Source organism: Myotis brandtii, unplaced genomic scaffold (genome assembly GCF_000412655.1).
Source record: "Myotis brandtii unplaced genomic scaffold, ASM41265v1 scaffold652, whole genome shotgun sequence".
Taxonomy (NCBI): Eukaryota; Metazoa; Chordata; class Mammalia; order Chiroptera; family Vespertilionidae; genus Myotis; species Myotis brandtii.
In genome coordinates, this window is record NW_005370529.1 from 866,470 (window position 1) to 885,605 (window position 19,136).

Consider the following 19,136-nt stretch of genomic DNA (forward strand, 5'->3'; position numbering starts at 1 on the left):
ACCCCAGAAAAACATGTTACTTACGACCAGAGATGCTTTTTAAATCCAATTGTATGAAAGTTAACTTTGAAGGTTTCAAGATGCTTCGTGGGAGAATGCATTTTTTAAAAAATGTCATGAGAGCTGGAAAAGGATTGCTAGAGAAATCTCAGCCTTATTTATTTTCCTTCTTGTTAGATGCGCTGATATGTAGTAAAAATAACAATAGACTTTTAATAATTGCCTGTTGTGTGTTGGCATTTTTGTTCCATTATCTCAGTTAAATCTCACGATAACTCATCAGATAGGTATTACTAGCCCTTTACAGATGAAGACATTGAAAATAAGGGCAAGAAATATGTCCATTATTCCTGAGTTAATAAGAGGCAGCAAGGGGGCCTAAGTGTAGGTGGCACAATCCTGCCTTCTTCCCTATTCTACCCTGACTCCTCTCATGATGGGGCTCTGGACTAGCAACCAAGCTGCCTGGGTATAAATCCAGATTCTGCCGAAACCAGTTTGGCTCAGTGGATAGAGCGGCCAAGCAGCCTGGGTATAAATCCAGATTCTACCAGTAACTTGTAGTAAAGTCCAGTAAGTAAATTTCCTTTCTGGGCCTCAGTTTCCCCAACTCTAAATGAGAGGTGTTGGACCAAATGCTCTCTAAGGCCCCTTTCACCTTGCAGTCTGTTACTGGTAGTGGCAGTCATTTACTGAACTCTAAATACAAAGCCTTGTTGTGAAGATGATTGGTTCTTGAGGGTCCACCCCAGGCTTGATCTTCCCAGTTTAATCAGCTCTGAACAGTTCAATGTTGGTTTCAGATAAGCAATGACCAAAAGCACTCTATGCTGAGCTTTGCAGGCCATTTGAATAGTTTCCTATTTAATTTGTACATCATTTTGCATGTAAATGATGCACCACCACCGCCCCCCCCCCCTACAGAGTCCAAACCATGATGCTGATTCTGAGGGCAGGGCAGGGTGAAGTTTTCAGCATGCCAGCTTGTCCCATGTGACAATAACTAGGCGTTAGTTGGTGAGTGCCCTGGTGGGCAGTGTGCCCCAGGTTGATGGGCCCATCTTGATAGGGCAGTGTCCCCAGGAAAAGCCTCTCTGAGTGCTGCTGAGCCTTTGAAGTGGCTCACCAGTGCTTCAACGCCAAGTTCATGGTACAAGGAGCAACATCTGATGTACTTTTATTACCTTTAGAGACAAAAACATTACTCAGAAGCCAAACGTCTGGAAGGAAAAGCTGTGCCCTGTGCTCAGCCCTATGGCCTGGAAGTTCAGAGAAGGCTCCCTCCGAGCGCTCCTGCGAGGAATCCCGAGCTGCCTGAGCAGAGCTGCCATCAGACCTGGCACATCTGAGCAGGCGCAGCAACCATCTTGCTGAAGACCGTAGCCTCCTTCTGAATCTCCATGGGGTGTGGAAGAGTGTTGAGGCTTGGGGTCATATAAGTCTATGATAATTCCTCCTGCCTCCTAGCTCTTCATAAAAAGTGGTCAGTACTGCAAAGTATCTTTAGAGAGTACAATCACTTGTTTTTTTGTTTGTTTTGTTTGTTTGTTTGTTTTACTTAGGAAACACATCTACTGTGAGTTTGACTTAAGTCAAATTATTCATCTAGTCTGGGTTTCTTTTTCCCTATGCATGACTAATGGTCCAGTCTACCCGGGTGCTGTCAAATGCTTAGTGACCACAGTGGTGGCCAGTGAGGGGAAGGGGGACATTCCTCCAGGAATCTTGACTGTCTCTAGTCAATGCCTCCATGCCTGTTCTTCACTGGGGGCTAAGGAGCTAACAGTGTAATGAATTGAAAATGAAGACTACTCAGTGCAATTCTGCTAAAAACACACTTTTACCTTAGATCTGGAGGGGAGAAAACGACTAAACAACTTTTATTTAGTTATCCATATTAACTTCAAGGAAGCATAATTCTAATTCATATTATTTGTGAGAAAAGCATGTCCTGAAACTCTGAACTTCAAGTGCAATAGAAATACTGAGGTCTGTTCAGTAAACATTGCTACACACTGGAAATATCATGAAAGCCCGGAATATTACTCTGGTGACCAGAAGCCTTGAAGTTGGCTTCTAAGCCTCGGGAACTCTATAATTTATTCTAAATGTAAGCAGTATGATTGCCTAAGTCTTAGGCCCTAAGACCTTCAAAGGCTTTTGCAAAGTTTAGCAAACCAAAAGCAGGTACAGAGAACACACATAGTAAGGGTGTTGGACACTTATTGCATGGTGTCTCATCCAGTTCTCTGGTTTTAAATGAGGCAAATGGACTCCATTAATGCCTGTGGGGGATGATTTGCATCTAAACATTCCCAAAGCTTCTGACACCTGTTCTGTTTGACACTGGAAGCGATGCCCTTACTAAAGTATTACAGTTTTCTGGTTTTACTAAAAGCTTGACTAAATTTACCAGATGCTTTAGGTTTTTCAGACAACACACTTGAGCATTGTAAGCTTGCAGGAATCTCTTAATTATTTCCATTTCTGGGATGAATGCGGAAGGATTTGAGTAAGCAGACTGGGCCCAGGGCACGTGAAGCTTCTCGGACTAGCGGGCAGAAGAAAATGCCGCTGGGAGAGCTCGCTGACTTCAGTCTGAATGGGGGGGTTCCCTTCAGCTCATTTGCTTTCTGTAAGAAGCACGGTCCAGGTGGCTACACCCCACCCACTTACATATACCTGCTCACAAGGGAACACAATAAAACTGTATTTTAAACTGGTATTTATTTGGGTTTTCACAGGATTCACGAGAGGGCTTTTCCCAGGGCAATCTATAGAAAAGATCCCAATCCATCCACCTCCAAAGTCCAGTTTAATATGAACTCTCCCAACTTTCTGAAAGCTTAATATTTTTGAACCCAAAAATCATCCAGTTCAAATTCCATACTCTTTCAGTTGAGGACACTGTGGTGAAAGGAGAGGTCATCTGGCTCATCTGCTTTTGGGTGGTGGAACAGGCACTCGACACCCAGCTTAACTGTCACCTTCTCTGTAAGCCTTCCCTGTCCCCAGCTGCTCCCTCTCTGAACTAACATGACCTTTTGTGTACTTGCCTCTGCCCCAACTTTTCTATCACAGCACGTGCCTCACTTTATAGTTTTCATTTGTTTACATCTATGTTTTTCCACTTTACTTTGAATTCCATAAAAAAGGGTTAAAGACTTACTCATGTTTTGACTACCTCCCTAAAACCACTACTGAGGAGCCATTCAAAACTGCCTGAAGAATTAATTCATGAATGACCAGACCTTTACTTTACCACCTTCCCTGCGACGGTTCCTTTTCTCTGTGTACAAAATGAAGATTGCACTGATGTGTCTCGAGATAATTGTCCACTTACGTATGGCCAGTGTTTCAAGGCCCTAAAAGAGCTCTATAAATGCCAACCATGATTACAACCCTTTGAAACAATGGGATATATGATTTACAAGTGGAAAAAGATGAGACACAGCAGGTAATGTTTCTTGCCTGGTTCACATTTCTATCCCCACCCATCATCAGATAGTGATTCAGAGGTAAAAACATCAACTTGGGAAGAGTGAGGAGGGTGTAAGTAGGGTCTAGGTAGAATTTCCAGGACCCATGCCATCACATCTGATGGGGCCAAGGGCAAGGGCTCTCGGGTGGAACGATGCTATTCAATTCCCTTCTGAAGTGGAGACTCAGATGATCAGTTCTACCAGAGCAGAAGACGACTTGGGACAAGGACCAGAAATTTGTCCAAACCTATGGTACCTTCGACCTTCTCTGTGGTGACCTACCAAGAACAGGGAGGGCAAGGCTTGTCTTGTTCACCTTTTCTTCCCTCTCCCCGAAGGCGTATCACATCAAGTGGCCAGAAAAGGTGACTGTCTATTGACTGAACGGAGCATTCAGATTTCCTCCCTAATAATGTGTGTCAGGAAAAGAGGGGGCAGAAACGTTTTGTTTGGTTATTTTTCTGTGTGCCCTTAACAAGATCGCTGAAGGAAGAGGTGACTCACTGAGCCAACTTCTCATATGGCTGAGGTCATCATCCATTGTAGAGCGGAGCCAGAATCAATGATCAGATTGTTCCAGACGTGACATCGTCTGGCCTCAGAGGTCAGCAGCGGGCACAGAGAACACTGTGATTTCCCAGGGGGAGGAGGACTGGGGGAGGCTCTGACAGTGTGAATCCGCAGCTCAGCCCAGCAGTGAGCTCAGAAGTGGTTGATGTTACTTGTCTCTCTGTGTTTGACGAAATCAACCAGGCCCAAAACAAAACGAGCCCTGATGTCTCCTGTTGGAAACATCAAATTACCTGGGACTAGAGGATTTGTGGGCGGGCTGTGGGATTCTGTGGGAGGTCACTTCACATCACAGGCTTCTTGGCAGGAGCTGGAGAGGGAATCATAAACGTGGGCCCAGTCTAACTGACGCATTAAGGTTTTCTGCCACATGGCTCCTGTTTCCCCCGAATTCTGGATGTGGCAACAGTTCAAATCGTTTTCTCACTTCTCAGCCGAACCATTGTCAGTCACCTCAGAATGGTAATCCTTCGGCATAAGGAACTGGTGAGGTGGCCCCCATTACCTCCTTTCTTGACGTCAGTGAGGGGTTGTTTGCTATGGCTCTTCTGTGAAATATTCAGCATTTGGACTGCAATTAAAATTCATAGCTATGTATTATTAAATGGTACTGACTCATTCCATGACTTCTCCTCCACTGAATAAGTGCCAAAAAGTGCCATATCCACAGGCTGCATGAAACTAAAAGTTCCTTGTCAAACAATTTACATTCAGGGCTCCGAAGACAGCACATTACACATCCAAGAATATCACTCAGTGTTTTCTCAAGGGGAAATTTAAGTTCTGGATTCTTTCTGCTAGAGGGAGAGGAAGATGGCTCCTGAGAAGAACCTTCTTCCCTTTTGTGAGTTTCACGAAAGCAGTGCCTGGCTCACAGAATTTACTCAAAAATGGGCTGATCTGATTGAATTGTGTACCCCATATGCACTATATCTCAGAGAAGGGCAAATGTGCCTTCACACATAATTCAGCAGGAAAATAAAAGATAAAAAGTTTAGATTTTATTAAACCAACCAATTTTTCTTCCCCGTCATGTATTTAGTATTGGATATGTTTGGAAGCATGGCCGAGAGAGCAAACCACCCTAGTCCTTTTCTCCCCTCCTGTTAAAAAAAACTGTGCTTTTGCCTCAGACAAGGACACTCCATGCTCACCAATCACAGGCTCGCATCTCACTGTCCCCCACCTCCTCATCTGCAAAATGGGCACGTGAACAAGCTGTGTGTTACAAGCAATGAAATCACGTAGGTGAAAATAAAGCTTTGTAAAACCTCAGGCTTTTTATACACATGGTAATTCCCCAAGAGGTAGAGATTAAGAGTCCTAGACATGAAGTGATAAGTTGGGTTTTATAGCCTGGCCTGCCTCAAGCACATAGAATACTGTTGAGTGAAACTAGAGAAAGGCTCCCCTTGTAGACAGGCCCAGGTCTGCGGGTCCACAGATTGGGGAGCGAGCATAATTTTTGACAACTACAAAAGGCAGCTCTTCTTCTTGTGGATGTTGCCCTTTGCCAGGATTCCTGCCAGGTCTGCGGGTCCACAGATTGGGAAGCGAGCATCATTTTTGACAACTACAAAAAGGCAGCCCTTCTTCTTGTGGATGTTGCCCTTTGCCAGGATTCCTGTGCCCACAAGCCTCCTGGGCCAGGCATTCTCCCATCACTCCAATTCTGTCACCAGATCTCCCAGGCATGGGATTGAACTGTGACTTCTAAGACCTCCTTCACACCTTCACTTTGTAATTCTAAAAGCTACAAAAACTCAAATGGGCTCTTCTAGCACATGGACTGTCATTTTTCAGTTCAATTTTTTAAAGTCATCCGATGACACTCCCTAACTATTTGAATGAAATCATGTATGGTTTGATGTGGAGCAGATTAAAAATATAAATGCTTTCCAGAATAGATGATGTCCCAGGTGTAAAACAATATTGGTAACCTACAAAACAAGAAAAACTCCTCCGTTGTCAGCAAAGGTTGGGAGATATGGATCTACCACAAAGTAGATTTATGGAGGCCTTCACCTACTTTCTGTGGGGCTGAATGTCAGAATCCCTGCTGAAGCCCCTTGCTTGCTCAGAGCACCCAGAGCACCCAGAGCACCCAGGAAGTGGGACTGCAAGGAGCCAAGGGCTGTTTTCTTTGTTGATGCCCTGTTGCCAGAAAACAGAAATCAGATCCTTGCCCGGATCTTTCTATCAGCAGATCTGAGTGCCAGCAAACACTTCTCAGAGATAGCAAACAAATAGCAATCTACCTTTTCAGAGCTCAGAAACTTTTATGGCCTTAAAATTGGGTTTAAAGTTTTAAAATCACATCCTGTATAATAAAGAGCTATTATGCTAATTAGACTGAACAGCAGAACAACGATCCAAGCAACTTTCTGGACGACCATCCAGATGACCTTCCGGATGAAGCCAGGGCTGTGAGGGCCGAGCCCCTTGCATGAATTTTGTGCATGGGGCCTCTGGTATACATATAATGAACCTAGTCACACAAGTCTCAAAATGTTAGTAGAAATAAATGTGGTTGAATTTGTGAATATTTCCAAAACCAGTTCTTGTTGTTTGTTTGTTTGTTTGTTTAGAGCCAGGCTTCTGGAAACAAGTACAGCCAATTATGTCACTTATAGAGAAGAAAACTGGAGCCCAGAAAGGGAAGGAGAGTAGCTCCAGGTCACACAGCAGGGCATGTATGATCGCGCTGCGATTATAATCTAATGTTCTTTCCACTCTCCCATGATGGAAATGCAACTAGAAGGTTGGGTGGAAAACAGCACATAAATCACAATGACTCATTTGTTCAGTCTCAAGGATGAATGTTCTTATCACTCACTCAGATCATAAATGGCGGAAAGTCAATGTGAGTTTTAGAAAAAAAAATTCATTTGCTGCTTCTCTGAAAGGCTACAGCCTCTAGCACTGTCCATCAAAGAGGCAGATGACCTCCCACTGTCTAGGGCAGCAGGTTCCCCTTGGCTAGAACCACCCCAGCCCCATCCCACATAATGTCTCAGAATTGGCACCAAGGACCAGACGTTGTCTGGATGAACACCTCTGTTTGCTACCCATTTCTGTTTCTTCAAAAGCAGTGCTCCCAGCTCTTGCAGCCACAGAGCATCTGCCAGCAAAACTAATCATTGCCCAACGTTGCCCCTGGGTCATCTCCAAAGCTCCTGTGGGACCACAAAACCATTACCTGAAGATAAACCAAATATTTGGGAGAAGAAAAACAAATGCCAGATATTAAAATAAGGCTCCCTTTATTAAACCGACCAGTCACAAGAACAAGCCCACATGCTGGACAGTAGCAAAGAGGAGGGACCACCAAGCTATGCAGATGAAGACTAGAATCAATTAGAAATCCATTTTTCTCAAGATCAACATGCTCCTTCTCACCCGTGAACTCCACTCTCAGGCGACATGCTCAGAATCAGATGGGATTCAAAATTTTCTTCTAAACATCACTGGGGTGAAGATCCATTCTATTTCAAACCCCTAAGCAACCTCCAGAAGAACATGACTCCCAGGGAGTCCTTTCTGGAGCACTGTGGAGGACAGATCGAAGCTTCCAGTGTAAGTTTGTCTTCTGGTAGAAATACCACCAAGGCCTTGGAAAGGTTGGGCCCCTCCATCTCACACAGTACTTATCAGAGTGGTTCTTTCTCAGAGCCTGGGGACCCTCAGCCAGTGATAGATGAGGCAGTGCAGACGCCACCACCACCGGGCACCTCAGGCTCAAACTCATGGCCATCAGCACCATGAGAGGAGGTGGCTGAGAGGCTCAGAGCCAGAAAGACCTTCTGAGATGGCAACACACGCCAGCTTTAGAATTACATCACACATAGTGTACCCCAAAAGGACTTACTCTTTCTGCTTTAGCTCTTGTATCTGCAGCCAATGAAGTGCATGTGTGTGGGGTGGGGGGGGGGGAGATGACTGGGTGTTGAGAGATGAACTGATGAAAAAACCAAGACAGACAGACAGACTGAGTGAGGCAAAGCAAACATCCTTAGGAACAGAAGGGAGATCTGATGACTCGTATTAACCTGTTAATTTATACCATGGCTCTGTACAAAAATAAAAAGGTTCTCATAAGATTATTAACAATTTAAATAAATATCTGATAGAACACTCTTTCTCATTTTTATAGCTCATCTTTTGGGTTGATGTTCAGTTCGTGTTTCCCTTGTTGTTCTTGATCCAGGATTGCAATCACTTCGTCGGCTTTTATCCGCTCCTGCAAAAAAGACAATTTGCACATTTTTGTTACAAGCATCATAGTCAGTCCTGGTGGCAGATGCTTTCCCAACACTTCCAGGCATCCATCTGTCCACGGAATGGAAGCTAAATACAGTTAAGGATTGAGCCTCATCTCATCCCAGCAATGGTGCCTTCTCCTGATCTCCCTGTGTCCTAGTCAATCTACTTTCCAAAATTTCTCTCTTGCCAAGAAGTCTTCTATATTCAACTGCTGACTCCCTTTTCTATGTTGTGGTCCTATAGACATCTCCAGGTCAGCTCTACAGTTCAGTATTTCAAGCTGAATTCACAGTTTTCTTCTGCACATACCTACTCTGTTCCTCCTCACAAATTCTCTCTCTCAGTGAGCCCACCCCTGCTCACCCATGTGCCCTAAAAGCCTGACCATGGATCCTTGGATCTCATCTACCTCCTGTGCCCACCCCTTTCTTTTCAGTGCACATTACTGTTACCTTAGCTTAGGCCAGGTTTCTCAACCTCAGCTCTACTGACATTTTGGAACAGATCATTCTTTCCTGTGAGGGCTGTTCTGTGTGTTGTAGGGCATTTAGCAGCATCCCTGGCCAGTAGCAGCTCTCCCCAAGTCATGACCACCAGAATTGCTTCTGGACATTGTCAAATGTGCCTTAGGAGGCAAACCAGCTCCCGCTTGAAAAGCAAGGGTTTAGGCTTTCATCATCTCTCAACTCAATTGCTACAGCAGCCTCCAAATTGATCTGTTCCACACCCCATACCCACATGCTTCTAACAGAACCCATGTACTTGACTCATGACCATGTCATCTTCCTGTTCACTGCTCACAGCCCTGGCATGGCCTCTCAGTGCCTAAAGTTCCAGGTCCAATCTCCCTGCTGTGCTTATAAGGAGTTGTTTGATCTAGATCATTCTTTCTTTTCCAGCTCACCTGTCCTCTCTCACTTCACCTTATACTCCAACCTCCTAACTCACCTCAAGGTCTCTGAACCCATCACTCTCAGAAGAATTCCCCAGTTCTCTTTTCCACACATTTCTCACTATCTGAAAATCTCTCAATTATTTATTCTTTTACATATCTGTTGTCTTTTTCCACTAGAACGGAAGCTCCATGAAAGCAGGGAATCCTGTCATTTTGCTCACCGCTGTATTTCCAGTGCCCAGAGAAGCTATTTTCACTTTGCAAGGCCTCCATTCTATCTGGTACATTAATGTAAAAGTTCTATAAAAATATCTTCTCTTAAAGAAACTGTGCTCATCCTCTGAGACTCTTGTCAAATGTCATCTCCTCAATAAAGCCATTCCTGGTTTCCTGTTTATATCCCTTAATACCTATTATCGAACTGCTTCTTGTGTTTTAATTACTCAGGCACCTGTATTCACTGTCCACTTTGACTTGAAGCTCCTTGAAAATAGGAGTTTTTTCTGTCTTACCTATTTCATATCCCCTGTAGATAGTCCCTAGCACAATGCCTTATATTGTATGTCATGAAAGTAACTATTTTGCAACTTGAAAACAAAGCCCCATTCATTCAAGAACTTGTAATTGAAAATGACGTCAGATATAAAGGTAACTAAAAGGCCCAACTACACTAAATAACATAAATCTAAATTGCTGTCATGATGCCTAAGTAAAATGCCTGGATGCCACTTTGTGAATATGGGAAGAACAACCTGCTTCTTAACAACAGATGTACACACCAAACCCTCTCCCCAGACTGCCCGGGAGACTGCTGCATCCTCTCTCTCCTGAAAGGAAAGAAGTTCCACAGCGGGGACGCTACACGCAGGAACTGAAGCCTCTAATACTGGGCGTCTTTAAGAGTTTATGATGTGAGATACTCCGTAAGAACTAAGTACCTTTAAAATAACCTGTAACGAGCATGGGAGTTGCCAGCTCCGGTCATTTATTCATAGGCAGACTTCGTCTGCTCAGGGATTCAATCTGAGAAAAGGCGCCTAATTCAGGGACTTTCAAACTTTGCTGCACATTAGAATTACCTGAGCAGCTTTGAAAACTTCCGATACCCAGGTCACACCCCATGCCAATTAAATCAGAATTTCTGAGGAGGGCAGCCTGATGTCAGGAGTTTGTCAAGTTCCCCAGTTGATTCCAATGTAGAACATTGCTTGAGGCTCTGGTCATTTTTTTCTGTGGCCACTAGATGTCGCTATTGTCCAGCGACTGGAAACATTTCCCAGTATGTACTTGCCCTTCAGAGGAGCACCGATTAGGAAGGAGCAAAGGGAACTATTTTGTGTTAAAACTTTTATTTTGATAGAAAATATCTTGGAAGAGAGAGTTGAGATACTGAATAATAAAACAGATGAACTGTTTGCTGAATTGAACACTAAAGAGAGGAAACAGTAAAGCAATTTTTCAACAAGCTATCTTCACTGTCGGCTCGCTTATCTAGGCTCCCTAGTACAGAGTGCTGTGGCGGCATGCTGGCATTTGGAGGTGGAGAAGCACAGGAAAGAAAGGAATTAATCACAGATGAAGGAGATTGCTCAGTGTCCCTTGACGTTTTCAGAACTCTCTGTGCTCCTTTCCCTCAGTTGGGACCATTTCTTTTTCTCTTTCTGAACTTTTATATGCTTTTCTTTTTCTTTAAAAAATATTTTAAAAAATATTTTATTAAATTTTAGAGAGAGAGAAGGGAAAAGGAGAGAGAGGAACATTGATATGAGAGAGGAACATCAATAGGCGGCCTCCTGTACTTCCCCCTGTCCCCCACCAAGGGGCATTGAGCCTGCAACCTACCCAGGCATGTGCACTGACTGGAAATCAAATCAGCAACCTCTAGGTGCATGGGACAACACCCAACAAACTGAGCCACACCAGCTAAGGCTATATATGCCTTTCTTGATTCCCATACAACTCATACTGCTGTCTTCTCACTTTCTACTTCCTTGTCGACCACCCCAAGCTCCTCCTGGTCAGGTACTATGTTTTGTTCCCCTTTGTCCCCACCACCCCTCCCCCTCCCCAGGGCCTACCTAGCAGAGTTTCTCAGGCACAATAGTAGCTCTTCTGTAAACATTTGTTAAATATATGAATGAATGCTTAAAATATGGGGAGTTAGGTTTGATGGCAAAAAAGTATATGAGAAACCTAGTTAATTTTAAACAGTTTCTGATTAGATTGTATTCAATTTAGGGATCTAAAGAGGAAAATTGGATGGAATGTCATTTTATTTATTTTTAATTAATTTTTAAATATAGTTTTGATTTCAGAGAGGAAGGGAGAGGGAAAGAGAGAAACATCAATGACAAGAAAGAACCATTGATCGGCTATCTCCTGCATGCCCCCTACTGGGGGTCAAACCGGAATCAAACCTGGGACTTTTCAGTCCACAGGCTGATGCTCTATCCACTGAGCCAAACCAGGTAGGGCAGGTGGAATGTCATTTTAAAGAATAGAATTCATCTACAGTTGGGGCCAGAGAAGGCTTGGAAGCTGTCCAGTTGAAATTTCCATTTCAATGTCAGCATTCCATGCCAAGCGGCTGCTAAGGCTTTGATTGGAGCCATCCTGTGATGAGGAACTCACTACTTCCAAAGCAGACAACTTCAACAAACAGTGGTGATGATTTATAAGTTATTTCTAATATGTTGAATCCAATTTTTTCCCTAGGGAATTTGACCCATTGGTCTTCATTTATTCCTCTGCAACTTCACAGATAGGCCCTATCACCTCTGCCCAAGGGCATCCACAGGATAAGATCATGGTCTCTTATCCAGGCAAAGTGTCCTCAGCTGCTTCCCATATAATAAGAACAATATTTTAATATTTAGGATTTAATTTAATCATAATAAATAACATTGAACTTCCAGGTTCCCTTACCCCTTCTACGTGTGTCATAAACTAGTCAGTGCCCCTTGAATGATTTGTTGAGAAAACGAATCATCCTTCCCAGTAACCAGTAGAAAGCGGTTCCTCTCTTCTGATGCTACAGTTGTTGTTGTTTTTTAAATAAAGCTTAAGGACAGCCAAATATCATTGATATATCAACTTCTGCAGACATTCACTTATTAGAACGCATGTGATTAAAAATTGCCTTCGTCGGCAATGAGGTATCACCTCACACCTGTCAGAATGGCTACCATCAACAACAAATCAACAAATGAAAGTACTGGTGAGGATTAGAGAAAAGGGAACCTTAGTACACTGCTGCGGGGAATGTAGACTGGCGCAGGCACCATGGAAAACAGTATGGACTTTCCTCAACTGCCATTTGACTCAGTGATGCCACTTCTAGGAATATATACTAAGAAACATCAGAAGGAATATATACCCCCATATGTTCATAGTAGCACAATTTATAATAGCTAAGATCTGGAAACAGCCCAAGTGCCCATCAGTAGATGAGTGGATAAAAAGCTGTGGTTCATTTACATCATGGAATACTATGCAGCTGTAAAGAAAGGATCTCTTACCCTTTGAGACAGCATGGAAGGACCTGGAGAGTATTATGCTAAGTGAAAAAAGCTATTCAGAGGAAGAAAAGTATCACATATCTCACTCACATGTAGAATGCAATAAACAAAATAAACTGATGAACAAAATAGATCCAGAGACATAGAAACATAGAATAATCTGATGAATCTCAGAGGGAAGGCAGGGGTGGGTGGGTAGGTAGGAAGAGATTAACCAAAGAATTTATATGCATATATGCATATCCCGTGGACACAGACAATAGTGTGGTGAAAGCCTGGGGCGGGGGAGGGCTAGAAGGGGCCAATGGGGAGGAAGATGGGCATCTGTAATACTTTCAACAATAAAGATAATTAAAAAAAAAAAAAGAATTGCCTTCATCCTCTCTCTCCTTTCCCCCTCACCCACACCACAAATATTAGATGATCAGGAAAATTTGCTCTTGCATAAAAGACAGTCTGTGTTAGAAACACAAGAGAAAGGATTCTGCAACAGCTATAAAAGGGTTTTTGTTTGTTTCCCATGTTCTCTAAGGTTTTTGAGGGGTTATTCAAGAACTTAAAGGACTTTTCAGATAAATCAGTTTATGAAGCAGGTCTACGAGGCATCTAACTGGCTTTCTGGGTGGGACACTCACCAATTCTCTATAAATTGGGTCCAAGGTAAACCACAGAGCCACAGCACACCTCTGGCCCTTGGTGACTGCCTTCACCCCGTGCGGGTTCTCCCCTCCAGATGAGAAGCTGACCATCCGTCCACACTTTGGTTTGATAGAAGCCTGGGGAAAAGTGAAAGTCAGACTCTCAATTCCTGTGTCACAAACATCTCTGCAACCCCTGTTCTTTATCCTGCTACGGGAGTATTTGGGTCAAGTGTTGAGTCAAAGAATAATGGAACCCTGACGTTGAAGAAGACACAGATTATTTCAATTGCCTCATCTGTAAAACAAAGGTAGGTCAAAATAATACTAATTCAGAAAATAAAATTATTCAGGTGAAGGCCTCAGGTGGGGGGCAGGGGCTGGGTAGAGGAGGACAAAGGGGGACATCCGTAATACTGTCAAAAATTTTTAAAAATGGGGAGTGTGTGTGTGTGTGTGTGTGTGTGTGTTCAAGGGAAGAGCAGAGAAAAGGAGTCATTTTCCAGTCTTCTTTTTTTAAAAGTTTTAAATATATTTTTATTGATTTCAGAGAGGAAGGGAGAGGGAGAGAGAGATAGAAACATCAACGATGAGAGAGAATCATTGATCAGTTGCCTCCTGCACACCTCTCACCAGGGATCAAGCCCACAACCTAGGTACTGGCCCTTGACCCCAATCAAACCCAGGACCCTTTGATCCACAGGCTGATGCTCTATCCCAGTGATGGCGAACCTATGACACACGTGTCAGAGGTGACACGCAAACTCATTTTTTTGGTTGATTTTTCTTTGTTAAATGGCATTTAAATATATAAAATAAATATCAAAAATATAAATCTTTGTTTTACTATGGTTGCAAATATCAAAAAATTTCTCTATGTGACACGGCACCAGAGTTAAGTTAGGGTTTTTCAAAATGCTGACACGCCGAGCTCAAAAAGTTCGCCATCACTGCTCTATCCACTGAGGCAAATCAGGTAGGGCCCAGTTATTCTTCTTAATAATGAGGGGTGATTTGTCTTTGCTAGGGAAAGTTGCTTATGTTAAACAGCTTTACCAAGATAACTTTTCTGATGGCAATCTAGAGAGTTTAGCAGTTACTGGTACCCTCAGTATCTATCTGATTTCATTTTTCTGAAGAAGAAATTTATTGTACATTTCCACATAAAACCAGCAAAATAAATACTACCCAATGCATATTGCATAGGATGGTGTTAAGACCTGGTTTCAAGTTTTCTGGCTGCTCAATCCCTGGCACTGGTCAGGACTCACTCAACACACAAGGTTGCCGTCACTTCTGTGTGATTCCTGAATCTCAGCATCAACTTCTTAAAATACTTCTTACAAGAAAGGGCATGAGGACAATGGTATGCTTTCACTCTGATGGAAGAGGGAGGATGGAAAGCATTTTCACACATGAAGAACTTTGGGAAAGTTTTACAGTGGTTCTCAACCTTGGCTGCACATTAGAATCACCTGGGAATCTTTTTAAAATCCTGATTTCTGGGCCCCATGCTCCGGAAATTCTGTTTCTTTGTTATGGGGTGGGGCCACAACATTAGTAACAAAGAAACAGAATTTCCGGAGGATGAGGCCCAGAAATCAGGATTTTAAAAAGATTCCCAGGTGATTCTAATGTGCAGCCAAGGTTGAGAACCACCGGTTTAGGAAAAGAAGCTATCAACTGCCTGACGCAGTTGGAATTGACTACAGGTGTGTGGACTCACAAAGTCTCTGGGACTAATGTTACCATACAGACAGCCTCACCTGTTACATATCAGATACTTGGAGGAATGGACAAGCCCGATTGATGACTCTGCTTCTGTAGGAAAATACGTTCTGAAGCACAGATAAGTGATTGTAAACATACTATGGAACACAGCTCCAGAGTGATTTTAATTTTTCATGAAGCAAATGGAACTCATTAAATTTTATCTTTTGGAAACTTGCACAGAGAAACCCAAATCCCTAAATACCCATGTTTCACGGATAAATGCTGCTCTTGAAATAATCCATGTATCTTCCAAGTATAATAAAGCAAGTGTCTTCTGCTTTTCATCTCAGGGCTGATGACATGTCAGAGAAGCCTTCGACTGGAGTAAATATAAACCTTCAGCCATCATTCAGTTAATTATATTATTTTCAAATTTTTCAAAAATAAAGACGTTACCCCCTTATTGTAGTCCCAAACTGGGTTATTTCCCTACTTCGTCTGTCCCTCCAGGGGCAAAGAAGGGGAAGCGGAAAAGGAAAACTACCCATTTCTCTTTGTTATTGGGACCAGTTACCTAGGAATTTTGATTACCTACAAAATAAGAACTGTACCATATAAATTCATCTGAAGTAGAAATAATTTGGGAAATAAATATCCCAACTTGGAGAATTTGAATAAAAACATTGTTTAAATCAGGTTTTTCTTTTACTTTTGAGGGGAAAGTGGTGATAGTCAGTAATTTTAAAAATAGCTAAGTTCTTATATTAAAGGGATAGAACCATTAAAGTGGAGTATTATCTACTTTCACATAATTAAAAAACAGGATAACGATAAATTCACTTAACAAAATGAATTAACAAACAAAACAGACTCATAGATACAAAGAACAGACTGACAGCTGTCAGAGGAAAGAAGGTTGGGGGGTTGGGTATAAAAGGTAAAGGGATTAAAAAAAAACCAGCACCCTCCCCCATAGGCTCAGACAACAGTATGGTGATTACTAGAGGGAAAAGGGGATGGAGGGAGGTAGAAGAGGGTAAAGAAGGGATAAATGGTGAGGGAAGGAGATTTAACTTTGGGTGGTGAACACACAATACAATATACAGATGATGTATTGTATACCTGAAACCTATATAATTTTATTAACCAATGTCTACCCAATAAATTAAATTAAAATTAAAAGTATATATAAAATAAAAAATAAAATAAAAGCCCTGAATACAAACAAAAAAAAATTCCAGTTAATTTGCATTCAACAATGAATGAATTACTGTTTCAGACACTATTCCAGGCAACACTCTCAAACACTGAGCATTTCCAAATGTGGCCACGAGGTGGAGTAGAAGCAAAGAAATCTTTTCAACCACCAGTCTGATTTTCTTTCCACCTGGGCAAGATGCATTTTTGAACCTCAGTTTCAGTGTTAGCAGAGCTCAACAAACAAATCCTTCTGCACAGAGGCTCTTCAAAATATGAGAATTTTGTATAGTGACTTTAAAACCCAACCCAGACCACCCATCTTGATTTAATTTCCCAGATACTGAAGCATCACACTACTCCCATGTTAGTATTTAGCCTTTTTACCAAAAAGTGTAGGCACCATAGCCTTTTAAATATACATTATTATATTAAATTGTATTAAATATTATTTCTTAATTATAACAATGTTCCTGGACAATTTTAACCAGATCCTTATATTTCCTCTTTTACAGTAACATACAGTTTTTAAATACCATCTGCTTATAGTCTAGCAGTATGTCATTAATGATAAATGACTGTTTCACTATTTTTAAAAAATATCTTGTTATTGATTTTAGGGAGAGAGGAAGAGAGAAAGAGAGAGAGAGGAACATTGATGTGAGAGAGAAACATCAAGTGGTTGCCTCCCGCACACACCCTGACAAGGGACTGTACCCTCAACCTGGGTATGTGCCCTGACTAGGAATCAACCAGCAAGTTTTCAGTGGTGCTTGAGATGACACTCAACTTAATGAGTCACATTGGCCAATGCATGGCTGTTTCACTAAGAAAAATATGTAAAATTTGGGGAGAAAACCATAAAACTAAGAAAATGTTGCGGAAATAGAGTATATAATGCAAAATCCTTGAAGTTTTTCACATGCATGCCTCAACTATTTATATTTTGTATAGAGAAAAGAGATCTCTCATGATCTAGTTATAATTCAACTAGAGGCCCAGTGCACAAAATGTGTGTATGGGTAGGGTCCCTAGGTCTGGCCGGCGATCAGGGCCAACTGGGGCCTTCCAATTGCCAGCCAGGACCTCCCTTCCCTGGCTGCCAGCTGCCGGCTGGGGCCTCCCTTCATTCCATGCTGCCTGCTGGTGGTCAACGCATGTTATAGCAAGCGATTGGTCTCCCAGTCTAACTCCCATGGGGACAATTTGCATATTAGGCTTTTATATATATAGATTATCTCCTCAATTGGAAAACCTTCTTTTCTACATAAGTATCCTCTTTGCTGAAAGACCAGAGCATGCTGCCCATGTGGTCTGTAAGTGCTCTGCAGTCTGCTTTTCCAAAGGCATCAGTTGGCTTAGAAAGATGGTGGTTAAATTTAACTTTTGATTTTCACCTATGAAGGATGTTTGGAATCTCATCCAAAACATGTCATGTGACCACACACACAAATGTGTGCATATGTGAATGTATATATCAATGTTCAGGTATAGGTTTATTTGCAATCACAATCATACATACGCACTCACACATTCACACCAATATCCATACATGCACACACATAAATGTGCACATACATAATAGCTCTGATAACTTGGGTCTGATGGCCAATAATCAATCCAAGTATGTACAACACCAGGTTACTTGAAAGCCACTCTGTGGAATCATTTGACTTGTCCTAAGCTTGGGTGACTTGGGAATTAGTATATTTATGCTTCCACCAGATTATAATCAGTAGACTAAGGTTCTGCTTCCAAGTCTAACTTAACTTATATGAGGATCAGGAAATCCTTAATATTTCTATTCTTTAATTTACCCATCTTTAAAATGGATGGGAAGATTTCTATTTTGAAGGTTACATTTCTAACATTTTATGATGCATAAATCGATTGGGATTTTTTGCACTTCTTGAATTCTTAATCTCAAATATATTTGAAACCCAACTGTCTGAGTCCTTGGAAAATGGCAAAACTTACATAAAAATACTGAATAAATATGCTAGAGAATAGGTTTACTTACCATGGACACAGATAATAGCATGGGGAAGGTTTGGGGAGGGGCAGGGGTTGGGTGGAGGAGGTTGGGGGGAGGCAGAAAAATGGGAGACATCTGTAATATTTAAACAACAAAAAAAATAAAGAATAAGTTTACTTACAGTCACAGTCTTGGCATCCATTTCAGTGAATATGAATTCTCCTCCTTCAAAGTCGTCATTCATGTATAGCAGAGCACTATACGAAGAAAGGGGAATCATTTGTACTGTTAATGCTTACAACATCATTACCACAGAATACTGATGAATTGACCATTCTGATTAGTAAGTTTCCTTTGAACTAGACATTGAAATAATCGACCCTCCTAACCTCAAGAGTAAAATCAAATGTAGTTTGGATCATACCCTTGAAGTATTTATTCCACTTACGTTAATTTTTAATTATAGTTTAAAGCTCATCTCACATTTCACTTCCTTCAAAGAAAACCTAACTGGATTTAATCTAGCCCTTTGAACCTGCCCATACTACTTACAACTCTCTTCTTCGCTGTCATACTAGTAACTCTACAGAATGTATTTTTTCCCTAACTAGCTGGAGAGCTCCAAGAGGTGTAGCTTAGCCTTGCAGATAGAGGGCGCTCAATAAATGTTTCTGTATAGAGCACAGAGTAATAATAATTAACACACTATTATTATGTGTGACTACAAATCCTGACTCTTCTCTTTACACACGAAAATATCTTTCAATAAGAGAAAACATTTTTCCCCCTTGAGTGTCCAGTTTCTTATTGATAAAATGCAGATATAGATAAGTGATATGATAAGATCCCTCTGCATAAAGGTTATGTTTCAGTGAATGCTAAGGG

General features: G+C 41.8%; 1 protein-coding gene across 1 annotated transcript in view; it reads right to left on the reverse strand.

The window, feature by feature from the left end:
* Nucleotides 1-7,298: 7,298 nt before the first annotated feature.
* Nucleotides 7,299-19,136, reverse strand: part of P3H2 (prolyl 3-hydroxylase 2) — a 164,940-nt gene continuing 153,102 nt past the window's right edge. Inside the window, exons 13-15 of the mRNA XM_005880764.2 lie at nt 18,433-18,508; nt 13,364-13,504; nt 7,299-8,292 (exon numbers count right to left, since the gene is read on the reverse strand). Coding sequence (XP_005880826.1) covers nt 8,200-8,292; nt 13,364-13,504; nt 18,433-18,508 — 310 coding nt within the window. The 3' untranslated portion in view covers nt 7,299-8,199. The remainder of the gene's footprint in view (nt 8,293-13,363; nt 13,505-18,432; nt 18,509-19,136) is intronic.